The sequence below is a fragment of the Gymnogyps californianus genome, chromosome 3, assembly GCF_018139145.2.
Source record: "Gymnogyps californianus isolate 813 chromosome 3, ASM1813914v2, whole genome shotgun sequence".
In the NCBI taxonomy this organism is placed as follows: domain Eukaryota; kingdom Metazoa; phylum Chordata; class Aves; order Accipitriformes; family Cathartidae; genus Gymnogyps; species Gymnogyps californianus.
This window is the reverse complement of record NC_059473.1, coordinates 888,550-902,654: the sequence shown is the minus strand read 5'-3', so window position 1 is coordinate 902,654 and position 14,105 is coordinate 888,550. Positions and strand designations below refer to the sequence as shown.

The 14,105-nt window shown below is 39.9% G+C and overlaps 1 protein-coding gene across 3 annotated transcripts in view; it reads right to left on the bottom strand.

The window, feature by feature from the left end:
* XRN2 (5'-3' exoribonuclease 2) overlaps nucleotides 1-14,105 on the bottom strand; it is a 50,808-nt gene that overhangs the window by 15,449 nt on the left and 21,254 nt on the right. For all 3 annotated transcript variants that reach the window (XM_050894501.1, XM_050894502.1, XM_050894503.1), the window contains 10 exons: nucleotides 11,162-11,269; nucleotides 10,993-11,082; nucleotides 10,401-10,473; nucleotides 8,570-8,653; nucleotides 7,633-7,730; nucleotides 7,464-7,543; nucleotides 5,550-5,606; nucleotides 3,391-3,459; nucleotides 3,157-3,291; nucleotides 1,613-1,740 (listed from right to left, as the gene is read on the bottom strand). In XM_050894501.1, the coding sequence (XP_050750458.1) occupies nucleotides 1,613-1,740; nucleotides 3,157-3,291; nucleotides 3,391-3,459; nucleotides 5,550-5,606; nucleotides 7,464-7,543; nucleotides 7,633-7,730; nucleotides 8,570-8,653; nucleotides 10,401-10,473; nucleotides 10,993-11,082; nucleotides 11,162-11,269 (922 nt within the window). The remainder of the gene's footprint in view (nucleotides 1-1,612; nucleotides 1,741-3,156; nucleotides 3,292-3,390; nucleotides 3,460-5,549; nucleotides 5,607-7,463; nucleotides 7,544-7,632; nucleotides 7,731-8,569; nucleotides 8,654-10,400; nucleotides 10,474-10,992; nucleotides 11,083-11,161; nucleotides 11,270-14,105) is intronic.

The following is a 14,105-nucleotide window of genomic DNA, read 5'->3' as shown; positions in this document are numbered from 1 at the left end:
ATTTCATATCGATCAGTGGATTCAAGCCTCCTCAATTTGAGAGAATGATGGCATCGGGGCATATTTGCATGTGGAGTGCTTCCTATACAACGCAAGGTGCTCAGACGCCACGAGGATAAGAGTTTTCTAAGTACCTGATTGGCAAGATCAGCTCCACGTACGTAAGGAAGAGAAAACTGCTTTGAAACAAGTATTTCCCACAAAGCGTTAAGACTCAAACTTCAGAAGACTTGAACAGCAGTATAGGGACTGATGGGCTCACGAATACTTTCTCTCTCCCCAAAACCACACAGACTTTCTCTTTTTGGAGATTAATACAAAAATGTGATGCCTGTCTGTTAGTTCTGCCTCCCCATTCCCCACTCTTCTTTTTAGATCATATTTCTTGTTTGTTTAAAAAAAAAAAATAAAAATCACTTGTTTTCCTTTAATCAAAGTTAATAGCTGCAGGATCTCATATTCAATCCGTCTCTCCACTTAAGCCAACCTGACTCCTCGCACAAGAAAGCTTCTGCACCCACTACTCAACTACACTTCATCTACTTTGGGACTGGACAATAAGTTTAATTCAGAATGGCCATCAATATTATTTATTCTCTGTTTCAAGTGCAGCAAAAATGCAAGTCAAGCATAAAAAGGCTGACAGCTTCACTATGCAGTAATCTGGTCTTCTGTATGTGACAAAATGTTGGAGTTCAAACTTTATCTGTGTCAGCTGTTTAAACTTCAAACACTTGCATAATTCAATATTGCAAGAATTCAGCTGAACAGTGAGAACTTCTTACTTTAAAGCACCTTTTTAGGCAGTTTAGCCAAGCTTCCTCCTGTCTCAATCCCATCGTTACAGAAACGCAGCTCTTGATCACAGGCGAAGAGACAGGACTCTTAACTAGTGTGCTTTTTGGGAGCCCTTTGCACAAGCAATTCCTTCCCAGGATGAAGAACTCCACTTTAGGCCACACAGGATTTATCTTACCACTTCCAGTGACCCACTTGTTCACCAAGCCAACAGCAGTGGCATCCCTGACCTCCTGACCATCTCCTACCACCTCTTTGCCAGAAGTTGCAACACCTACTGCAGGCAGGCAGAAGCCAATACAGGACTGTGAATTAGCAATTTCGGTTCAGTTTGGCATCTCAGCACCAATCACAGCTCTTCTGTCAGTCCTACAGTCTCTCCTGATCAGCCACCATTCCTTGTGCGTTAATTATTTTCTGTGGCCAGCATCCTCCTCTTGTTCTTCTCTTCAGACACAAAGCACCAAGCTTCTACTAAGTCTGCTGATGCTGGTGATGTTGAGATTCAGCCGCATACTGAAAACGTTCCGGATAACAAACACTGGGAACCCTTAGTAGACAAAGTGCTATTTTTCCTCTTGCATTTGAATACAGGGCGCAGTATTAAAAATGGGATCCCGCTTACAGGCACATAATTACATTTTAGTACATTTCACTACAGCAATTCCATAAAGGAAGAGAAATAGAGAAGAGAAACACAAGGTTAATGAAGACAGATGCCTGAATCCATTTTTTCTTTGTAATAGTGCAACAGACCAAAACGAAACCGAAATATTTTTCAAACTCGGAAATGTAGAAAGCAGAACCCACTTACTTGACAACAATTTAGGAATCTGCTGCTGCCCACTCAGAAGCGGCCTGGTGTATGGGCTCCCGTAAGTTCCAAGAGGTACTGCATTGGCATACATTCCTGGCATCCCTCTTTCCCTTGGCATCGTATGGCTATTACGTGTAAGAAATGGAAAGGAAAAAGAATAAGATTTTTTTTTGAACGCCACCTCACAGCACAGCTGCTACCCAGCCCATCAAACACCCCAGCTCTCTCCAGTGCGTCACTGGAGATGTGCAGAAACATGCTTACAGCTGCTTACAGATGACTCGCTTACAGATCAGGGTCCCAGGCACGCCACCACCAAAGCACATGTTTTGTGAGCTGGTCCCAGCAAAAATTCTGAAGTTTCTATAGCAAGCCACAATAAGCAGAAAAACGTGTATTTCCTGCAAACTGTGTAAGAGTTCAGCAAAACTGAACTGCTGTCATGTTTCCTAAGAAGTGAGAGTTCATAGAGACGAGGGATCTGCAAACATTGGTGCGTCAATGTTTGCCAGGCCTTTGGTGTTTTTCCTGTACGGAACTACATTCACATTAAGACTTTGATGCTTGTGGTGTCTGCCACCCTGGGCAGCAGTTTAATGAGACATCGTATGCAATCAATAACACAGCTATACTTTTTTTTTTTATAACTATGACATGGAAAAACAGAAGACTGTTCACAAGTGTAGCACTGGAACAATTATGCTTTCCAACACACGAATGAAGGGAAGGGTGTTGCTTTTTCTCCTTCCAGCTCCTCCAGAGCCATAAGATGAAGAAGAAAGTATTTTCTCTTCCTAAAGAGAAACTCATGTTCAGTTGCTCAGAGGTTACTTTTATTTGCTAGTAATACAGTCTCCTTTAAAACATTCTCTTTTCTGGCCCTGATAAACGTATGGCTCCTTGCACTCCCCAGTAAGGAGAAACATTTCATTTTATCTGTAATACATAACCCCAGCTCATTCTCTCATCCTGCACTCAGAAGCATTCTCGTACTACACTGCAGCACCTGAGAAAGTTACTTGGACTTTTGGAGAACTAATAAAAACTGACAGTGGCAATGCCTTGAAAAGTAACAATCAAACGGATTGTACGGTGTAACATATGCTTCATACAAGGGGTTTTAAAACTTCTTCATTTTTAAAAGCATAAAAGACATTCCTGTCTTCATAATAGTCTTAATTATCACTTGTGTGCAATATTCTCACTGTACCTTCTGTACTTCAAGCAAGTAACCACCAAACAAGTTGAAAAATAACAGTGGGAAAGCTAGTTAGAAATATTTAGTAGAACCTCTCCCCAAATCAAGAAGAATGCAATGCATTACTGCAAAATTATAGTAATATACAGTTTTCATCAATACTGAATTTAAATATCACCAAATATGCCAAAGTTTCCAACATGGAACACCAGCACCTAATCTCCGACAGACCATCCCCACCCCCTTTGTTTCTGTTTTTTCTTTTTTTTTTTTAAATTAAAAAAGCAATACACGAGTATAGTTGTTTCAGCAAGGCAGTCGATAACAATGCCGCCAATCTTACCCTAAAGTTCTAAACGCTGACTGGTCCAAATGGACTGGTTTTCTGTCTCGGTTAAAACCAAGCTGCGGTCTCCAAGGCCTGCCATCATTGTTGGTTTTTTCCCAGTCTCCTGGCTTCAGAACTGGAGCAGGTTTCCTTAATATTAAAAATAGTTCCATAAATACTTATCAGAGCAAATGCTCAGATTAATGAAAACAAAACGGAATTATTTGAAAACTGACAACTGATACTTACTTTGCACCAGGTAACACTATAGCCTTGAAAACAAAGTCTTCATCAAATTGTGGATCTTTGAAAGAGATACTAGGAGAAAGTATTTGAGGATTAGGTTTCCTTGATAATTAAGACAAGCAAGATTAAAAAGTAACTGCTGCTTTATTAACAGTGATGCACACAACAGAAAAGATTCAAGAACCCACAACAAACTGCAAAGTGCAATTCTTGCACATGGATATACTGACTATATTGGACTTGGATGTCTCCATTATTTTCCACAGGGTGACCTTTTTCCTCCCCTGTATCAGTAGCCAGCCCAAAAGAAAGTTTAATGTCTAAAAAACAGTTAGTCCTATGTACGGTAATGAAAGTATCTTCTGCAGACCCTTGAGTACATATCCTCTAGTCAAAGCACCGATTGTACTTGATTAAGTTCAAAGGCTGCCACAGTATAGACAGGAAGGGTATCAGCTTGCTATGCAGTCTAGTCAAAAGTGTACAAAACTTCAAGTGGGATTTCCTGGGCCAAGGAGTTTTTATGCTGAAAGGCGGCTTTGCAGTTGCATGCAGTTCCCGTGGAGGGATATACACCTATTTTCAGTGACATCTCACAGACCCTGCATTTTGAGCTGTCTAGCATTAGACAAACTAAATAGTAATAGAGCAAAAAGTGGCTGACAGCTTAATTTCTGCTGGTACAATGCATTATATAGCAGTTTGGGTTTGCTCTAGGAAAATTCATCCACGCTCCTAGTAGTTCCAGTCTCCTGGTGTAAGTATCCAGGCCTCAGGTAGGTCCCACCAGGGACGTGTTTGAAGTACACGGCACCAACCTGCTTCCTGCTCTCTCGCTACCTACCATTTGATAAAGAAGAATGCTCGGGATGCCAAGAAAGATAAAAGCAAACAACTAAGCAGAATAATCTCACTCTTCCAGCTGAAATACATCTGTTTTTCAGCACAGAGAATGAATGAGACTCGAAGGAAAGAGAATAATGGTCCCTTGGAAAATTCGGCCAAAGTCACAAGAACTGAAGAGCAGAATCATGACTGCTCATACTATCTCAAAAGACAGGAAGAAAAATCCTTGCAATAGAGGAATGGACAGAAGCGTAAAGCAATTCAAACCTCCTGACAGTGGCAGATGGAAAGCCAAAACCTACCTTTAACTCATTACTCAAAGTAACTAAATCCCCATTTCAGAACATCCTTTCTACAATATCCTGACAAGCCACAACTTAGCATTTCTTACTGCCTGTAGATAGTTGTTCTAGTTGAACCAAGTTATGCCTCCTTGGAGGAAAAAAAATTATGCAGACAGATCACAAGTGATTTTCAGTGTCTCAAGTATCTTATGTGGCTCAAGTGAAAGGTTATAGGCTCAAGCATTACCTACCTATTATACTGTGCCAAATTAAGTGAGAATGACATACAACACACTAGACCTACAGAAATTTGCTGTCAAGTGCGAGAGTAATTAAAATCTTCTGCGACCACAAGATTTACTCTTGGAAACTCTGCATTGTTTTTCATTCATTATGAAGTTTCTGATTATTCTCCCAAACATCACATTCAGGCAAAGTTAGTATTAATCCTTTACTTCTTAAAGACATGAAGCTTATATTCTCAGGCATCCCCTGGGAATTGCTAGGAAGAAAAATGAATAAAAACCCAAGAGGCAAAAATCAACAGCTGGAGGGCTTTCAATCAATACCCAATTCTGTCTCGGAGGCTTGCTCTCATGAACGTTTGGTTTTCTTTAATTTAAAAGGCTTGATACAGACTATCAAGTTCTGTAGGTGTTGCTCTTTGCTTGCCAAAGACCCAGAAGTCCCAACAGAGAGCAAGCAGAAAAGCAACAGCAGGAAAGATGAGGTATTTCTGAAGGGACGAAACACACTGGGTTTGATGTGCGGAGAAACGACTATTTTGGACATCCCTGCAGGGCATGCCACGACACACACTCTGCTTAACCACCCTAACCCAAGCCCGCTGTGTTACAACGTAGTATCTTGGATTCGATTCTCACAGAAAACCAGAAGCGTTTAAAGTAAAAGCTTCAATTTTATTAAGAGATGAATTCTGTTGCAAATTCAACAACACAAAACACCAGAATAAAATGAGTTTTGATTGCTGTATTTTGTACACCATTGCATTAAAGCCCAGAGTTTACTTACCTGACTGCAGAATTTTGTGCAAGATCACGCAGCATTGGAACAGGAGACTCCACTGTCCTGGTAAAGAGAAAAACCTCTGTCAAAACGCCATGTAACACATTTCTCACCATTTGCTCCGCTTTCTCTGTTGCTACCATTCCCGTTCCTCTGTCAATTAAGCCTGCGACACATGAAAGGGATTTCAAAGTTAACTTGCCTTTCCCCTAAATCAAATACCTCTATAAGCAATGGAATTACTGAATCCTTATTTCTTAATGTCATTACTTTTGCAGCTGATCTGTGTGGATTCTCCAGTGTCTAACAGTGGGTTCACAGACTTCCCACTACCCAGCAGCCCGTTTACAAACTTTAGTACTATTCTGCACCTTGGAAACCTCCCTGTACTGCTAGGGTTTGATTATTACAAGCCAACAGGTTCTAAGAGGGCAGAAGGCGGCCAGGGAGACAGACACACACGCAGACACCACGAAGACACAAATCTGCTTCACTAGGAAGAAAAAGGCATTGAAGTAAAAAAAAAAAAAAATTTTAGCAGCTGTTTTACACAGCACTTAAAGAGTCTCTTTTCTAACTGAGATTTAATAGGCTGACATGCAGTTGCATCTTAACCTTTTCCTTCTTTCCTCCAGAAAACTTTACCCTTTCAATTCAAGCAGACAAACAACACGCTCGAGAAAATTACTCTTACCCATCAGAAACCAGATTTCTTTGTTCACCCTACTGCGCACAACCGTCACAGACCCATGTTACACACAGAGGTCACAAACCGCACACATGCTGGCTGAATTTGATCCAAATCTTTTTAGCAAAATAAGTCTATTTTGAAGTGGCAATATAAAAGCCTGCTCATCTTCACAGAATTCCTAGCAAACTACTTCTCTAGGTAAAAAACCACCCATTTCTCACGCCCTATCTAGGGCAGACAATGCCAGAAGAGTTTTCTTTCTCCTGCTTTGCTATTCCCTCCAAGAACAGCTCCGACTTGCTCGTATTCTTCACAAGCCATGACAAGAATAGAGAAATGTATATTAGTGAGTGTGACCTAGGATACATTATCTGTCCAACAAAATCAGAGTGTTTGTGCATTTAATGCAAATGAGTTACTGAACACCTGCTTATGCCTCTAAGCAAAGTTAGATAAATGAATGCATATCCTACAATGCAAAGATTACACTGATAATTTCTCAAACTAAATGCATTATCTAGAAAACAAAAAATATTAGCATTTTTTGTATGTGTAGCTGGTAACAGTCCTGAATTTAGTACTATAGCCTAAATGGAAACCAGCGAAATATATCCAATATCGCTCTATCTGGATTTTTGTTTAATGCAATTGAGATTAGCATATAAAAAGCAGAGGAGTTGTTTTTTTTTTTTTTTTTAAACAGCATGCACTATTGGAAGTTACATCAGACTGCGTTAAATTAACATTCATACAAAAGCAAAGAGGCCAAAACAACATGACCTTACTGCATAAGGCCGCTGATCACTACTACTTTTATTATGTAGGCCCTGTTTACCTATTAAAGTTCAAACAGTACTAAATACATAAAAATCAGTCTTCCACAGATGAAATGACAAACAACAAAAATAAAAGATTCATCAGCAATTAAACACACACAGACTGCTTTAAAGATTTCTGATGCTGCTTTAAAAGCCTAGTTCTGAAATTAAAACAAAATAGGATCGTAGAATGAAAGTTTTACTTGCCTTTTTTTTTTTTTACATGCTGATAATACACACCTAGTATGAAACCTAGCGGAAAGCATGTTTAGCCTCAGAACTAAATGCATTGCCTTCTCAGGAGTTTTAGGTTTCTCATTGTGGGCACAAAGACATTTTTATTTAAATGCAGACATAACTGAAGGAAGTGTCCTTTAGCATCAAACAACCCATACCAAAAGCCATACTCACTGATCTGGAAGAACAGCATTTTCATTCAGTGTAAGTTTTCCCTGGATTCCATGGCACAGCTCTGGGGGCATATCCACCGGCTATGGAAAAAAAAATTTTTCAGCTGAAGCACTTGGTTAGACCTCCACCTCACCATTTACACAATCCCTTAAGAACAAGCGCAACCTACCTCTGTATTTTTGGTCTTGTACTGTTCTACAATAAAGTCACAAAGCGGATGGTGTTTTCCAACAAAAAGAACATCACCACCAAGGCTATTTCTTCTGCCTAGAAAAGATTAAAAGAATGGGATAAGAGTTCAGAGCAAAGAGGGAACGAAGGAACACAGCAGACCAGCACACCGTCCCGTTGACATCTCCGCAAAAGGAAAGCTTCATTGTGATTTAGGAGAAAGCTTTGAACATTCCTTGAGAGTGTTGGAAAGACAGTGTCTCTGCCCAGAACAGGATGTCTCTGGTCACAAGGGTAGTTGGCAGACAGTAAAACAACGGGAATCTCACGTTCAATGGGAGGCATGTTGAAATTAGAACAGAGTAATGTTGAAGACACAGAGAGGCTGCGTAAAAAAAACCAAAACAAACCAAAAACCCCCCAAACCCCCCATACCTCCCAAGCAGTTTACCTACAAGAACCAGCTATTATTTTTGTACAATGGAGAAAGTAACACGTTCAGCGTGTGTAGGCAAACGTACACGAAGCTTCACATATCGTCACTGGACACAGCCAGCCTACTGGTCAGAACAGCCAATACACCTATCAAGTTTTACCATCAACTCTAACCTTGGAAACAGAGTTTATTCTTTTGATTGCAACATACTCATCTAACAAGTACTTTGACAGTGTATACCGGTAGAAGCTTTTCATATGATTAAGCTGCCATCTAATTTTCAGGTTAAGTCTTATGCAGGTCTACTTGAGTACAAGAAAAGTAAGCGAAAGCTGCAAAAACAAACCCATTGAGGATCATTCTAATTACCAGCACCATCCATGAAGAGGCGGCTACAGCCTGCTGTAGTTCAATCCAACCAAACATCTATTATACCTTGCTCATTTAGGGTGAAACACAGTAGTAACAACAAGTTGTAACAAAATATCACAATTCTTACTTTCTTCAGGAGTGAGGTCAGGGTAGACTTCTTCCAGGGCTGCTCTAAGGCGTCGCTCATCAACAAACGGCAATAACGCAACACCTAGTAAAACCAAAACATTATTTTTTCACACTTGCTGGGGGGAAAAAAACACCAAACCAAACCAAACAAAAAAACCACTAGCATGGAAAGCTCCAATAGATTCTTTACCCAAGAAACAACTGTTGCATCAGTCACAAAAGAAAACCCTACGTTTTCAGAGGTTGTGACCCTGCAGGCTGTTTAGAGAAAAATAGTTCAGGGGTAGTGCAAGTTGAAAAGGAAAGCACCAGACAAGACCGGACAAGACAGCACCAGACCTCAGCCATGTTCAAATTTCAGCTGGAACATAACTACTTGTGAAGGGAAACAGTGATAAGCCTATCCTGGAAAACAATTTATTTTCACCTTCACAGCACACTGGTGGAATGACAACAAAATGGGAAATGTTCGTAACCCAGGAGATTGCAAAAAGGATCAATGCTGAGCTTTCAGAAGCATAATCACATCTCTAAAAGGAAGATCTTCAAACATTTCATTAAGAGGACAAGGTATACTAGATGCTTTTTAACCGAGACAGTTTGTACTTCCAGCTTGGAAAATATTTATTGTTTCACAACTGCCTCTTCAACATCTGAGAATTCTCAGATGTTAATCCAGAACAGAGAGTTTATAATGCAATTAAGCATTAAATGAATCAAAAGTAATGTTACAGGCTGCAGAAAGCATGTGGGAGCTACTTAAAACATTACTGTTTTAGACTGTAGATTTGATAACTGGACACAAAAGGACTACAGAAAGTTGCCAGAATTACGACAGGGGTAAGAAAGGGCTTCAAGTTAGAGGGAAAACCTGCTATGCAGCACTTCTCATAATACCCAGGAATATTCTCTTCAATTTTGGAACACTGTCCTGAGTAAGATACTCGTGTGTCTAACCATGGCTATTTCAAAACATAAGTGAGCTGCCTTGGGGGAAGAATCGCAGAACCATTGATGTCAGCAGGAACCTCTGGAGATCATCTAGTCCACCTCCTCTGCTCCAGCATGGTCATGGGCTGCTCAGGTTGCCCTGGACCATGTCCAGCTGGGTTTGGAATATCTCCAAGGACGGAGACTCCACAACCTCTCTGGGTAAGTGTTCCAGTGTCTGACCAGCCTCGGAGTAAAAATGTGCTTTCTTATGCTCAGGTGGAATTTCATGTGTTTCATTTTGCGCCCAAATAATTATTTATACCTATAATTGAGATGTCACACTATTGGCTGAGTAGCGTAACCAGCCACAAAATTTGGCAGACCTTTAAAATTAATATTCTCTAAAGAAAGAAGAAGCTGCATTAAATACTGTAGCTGTTTTTTCATTCTTTGTATGCATCCAAATATTTCTATATTCCCCAAAGCATTTTTTGCAAAGTACTAATGAGCCACTGATTGAACAGAACAAGATCCATTAATTAAATGCAAAAGAGACAAAAGACAATTACATAGTAAGGCTGATAAAAATAGAAATATGATTAATCTAGTTCAGGACAAATTAACAAATCTAGAATGACTGCTGAAATTACTAATAATCATTGCCAATCCTAAATCAGTTACTGAACCATAATTTGTTCTTCATGGTAATTTCTTTTCAAAAATATACCTGCTGCAAAATACTTCCCCCCCCGCCAAGTAACACAAGTTACCTGTGTGACTTGGTGCGTTATTATCTCACTAAGATAATTTTCCGTTTTCTTCCTATTTTTACATAGCTTCTTAAAACTAAGGTCAGTACACTATAGCTCAAAAAAAAAAAAAAGTTGAAATTTCACCTTGCCAAGCGTATTTCTTCCCATTTAAGTCAATAGCAAAATCTTCAGGGTAGAAGTCAATTATGCTTGATTCCTGTATTTGAGAAAATAAAACAATCATTAAAGCCAATTATGAAATTGATTCAGAATGCTGTCTAGTATGTACTTCGCAGAGGGTGAGCAAACACAAAGCTAAGGAGGATGCCAAGAACTTTGACTAACAGAAACATCTTTTATTAAATGCCATTTAAACATGAAGTGTGGTAGGACACTTCCACTACTTCGAGTATCAAAACAAGAAACTAAGCAGGATAGAATAATTCTAGATAACCGGGTTAAGGTATCTGCTCCCCAATTAAGTTTTGCAAGGTTTCTATAAGAAAGTAAACAATCTTACTAAAGTGTAAAAGAGTCAGGAAATAATTTTTCTCATTGAAACATCTGAATTCAAAGAATCACTGTTAAGAATCTTTGAAGAATCTCTGCAGCCTACCAAAAAAGTTCCCTCCTGGTCTCCATTACTCTTCTGCCTGAAGTAAGAAGCAGCAAGTCATGCTCACACAACTGCAAGATGACATAACCTTGCAGAGAGGAATACAACAAGGATTCTTACCGGGTCTGTCATGAGCTTCCTCCACGTTGGTGGCAGAAAATTTCCACTTGCAGCTGGAAATACTCCCATAAGTTGTTCGAGAGGCTTAAACTGTTGAAATTAAACAAGCAGATGTAGGACACTTCTAATGAGCTGTTAAATCAGAAGTAAATAAATAAAGATGCCCTACCGGTTTTGAGCCTTTCTCAAAATCTGAAGGCATGTCTGCAATACCCTCAAAGTCAGAAGCAAACGGAGCATAGTGAAAAGGGTAATACCAGTTCCAGGATGCACAGCCCTAGGACAGAGAAACAAAATCAGACAAATCAGAAAAGTTAAAGAAAAAAAATAAAAATCACGTAGCCCAGTCACTAAAGATGACAAAGTTTAGCCCAGCATCAACCAGGAGAAAGAGGAGTCCCCATGATTAGAAAAGAAAGAGCTCTTGCCTCTAAAGGTACTCTGGACTTCAGGTTGGGACTTAAATTTTCATAGCCAGACTAGAGCGAGTGAGTTCACTGGACAGTGAATGGAGACCTCGGGCATTTCCTCGGCAGCACAGAACAGCAGATAGACTTCTATGCCAAAGTACTCTTGCTATGTGCTAGGTTTGAGTCACTAAGGGAGACAGCCAAAGAGACAGGACCTAGCACCAGAACGACACAAAAGACCTTACAGCAGAATCTTAACCTTAGCTTCAGGACACTGTAATGTACCTCATGCCTTTTTCCTCCCCCTCGAGAAAAAACACACGAGCACGTGCACGAAGTCCAATAAAGCCAAGCGCAAAAGTTTCTTGCAAAGAGTAGGAAATCACAGTCTATCCGTACAGTTAACCAGTCCCTGGGGCTAAGCTGAGGAGCCTGTAACAACTGGACACATTTTCAACTTGCGTAGAGTTGCTACCACATCTCGAACAGGGAAATACACGCAGATGACACAGAGGAGGAATTTCCAAAGTTCTCTGTAATTGTATAAACGGCAGAACCGTGCCAGTCAGAAAGCCATTACAGAGGTCTCAACAAGAATGGAAGAAGTGTTTTTCTGGCAGCACACAGTTTGCACTACTGTTTTTCAATGCAAAATCCCACCGCTAACTTGGGAATATGGTGGACCAAAGAACCCTGATATGATACACTCTACAAGGTGTGAAAATGTGAACAATATTTGTTGCAGGTTGAAAAGTATTCTGCTTTTAACTGTTACTTTTCTATTCAGTACAAGCACTAATACAGACTTTGAGTAACATTTTGTTTTTCCCCTCATTCTTCTGTCTTGAATTCTGGGAAATATAAGATGGATTCACTTGAAAGAGGCAAAACAATCCTCAAAAAAGAGAAAATAAAGTAAACTCAAAACACATCAGAACACAATGCACTTTGTAAAGGAAACGTGGCTCTATAAGGTCTAAGTCAAGTTTTCCCCTCCTCAGCTATTTTTCTTAGCAGTACCACTTGAAACAAAAGCCTACTATTTTGACTTCCAATTCTGAATAAGTAAATGTCAATGAGGCTCCTCCAGCAATATTTTTGGTATAAAATTACAGACTATAATTATTAGATGCAATTCTTCAGATGGTTTCAGTATGTTTCAAAAGCCAGGTGGATTGGTTTCTTTCTTTTCTTTTCTTTTTTTTTCTCTCCAAACAGATGTTCCCGCTAGTGTAACATGCTCTGCATTATTAGCTTTTTATAAGAATAGAAAAGCATGTAATGTATTCTGTCAGAAGTTTTATGGACAATGAGCAGTAGTTATTGGAAGCAATTCTTATTATGGTAAAAAGAAAAAAAACAAACAAAAACCCTCAAGCAAACCTGTTTTGACATTCCCCCAGTCCAACAGCTTCCTAACCTAACTTCCATATGGGCAGAAAGCGATGTGACTGCTGCTCCATACCGATCCAACAGACTGCCCATGTACAGCAGGTTACAGTATCTTGCCTACACAGTTCTGTTATGCAAGTACAAACAGCAGCACACCAAGTATTTCATTGCTGCACTATTTTAAGCCTGCAATGTAATTTTTATAAAGTCTAGAGAGAGACTTCCCTTCTTTTTGAGTCATCTGAGTACAAAGCAAAACAGCAAAAACAAAGCCCTGAACACTGGCGTACTTTCATCAAGTTTTCCTTTGGAACATTTCTAAACCAGATAATATTTTCTGCACAGTTACTCTTCCTTGAGGTCTTACTGGCACTCCTTCTCAATTTTCTTGAGGGCACTATGGTCCTGCCTGAAGTCTGAAGTTGTTGTCAACCTCGCTGATTTATTTTCTTTGCAACTGTAATCATCTATCACTTTTATATGCATCAGTCACTTCAGCCAGAACATTTACAAACTCAGAAGGACAAGGAGTCACCTACATACATCTCAATAAGTGAATTGGTTCTATAAGCTAAACTAGCGAGTGTTGCATAGGGACTTGCCCATATTGTTTTAAGTTTGGTATACGCCTGTCTTCCAGCTCCTATACATTTAAAGCCACAAGTCTCTCAACAGTGCACATGCAAATGCAACCCCGGTTTGAACAGTTATAAAAGCATACGATGACGTCTGCACAAGCCATGGCCACTGATCACAAAGCAATGAACGCACACCCCATGCACAGTTCTTTGAATAAAACAAACTTAATTTTACAGTCTTCAAACGAGTATAAATATTTCAGTCACCTCAAATATTATCTCAGTTTTGCCGTATACTCCCTTCCTCTAAGCCCCTCAGGGTCCCTTAAAATCCAGACTGCCTTGTGCAGTGGTTTTGTACCACTGCATCACTGAAGGTCACACCGACAGTTTTCCAGCAAGTACACACCTACAGCTAATCTGAAGATCCATTTACACACTTTGGAGACATATGGGCACGTATAGAGCTCTAGGAATATATCTTGCCACGGTTAACAGGAACACGGTTTGCTTGCAGCAGACCTTAACTGTGTGCCGGATCATGGGAATTTCTGCCTATAAAGGTGACATTTGTCCTTTGCAAACGGAGCTACTCAAGCAAGTGGAGAACTCAGCTCTCCTGCAGATCAACTACAACAGACTTGCAAACCTTAAACTCTATGATTTTCATCCACCATAACATGCAAGTTGGAGCCCAAACTCAACTAATTAATATAGTGCAAGGGAAGGGAAC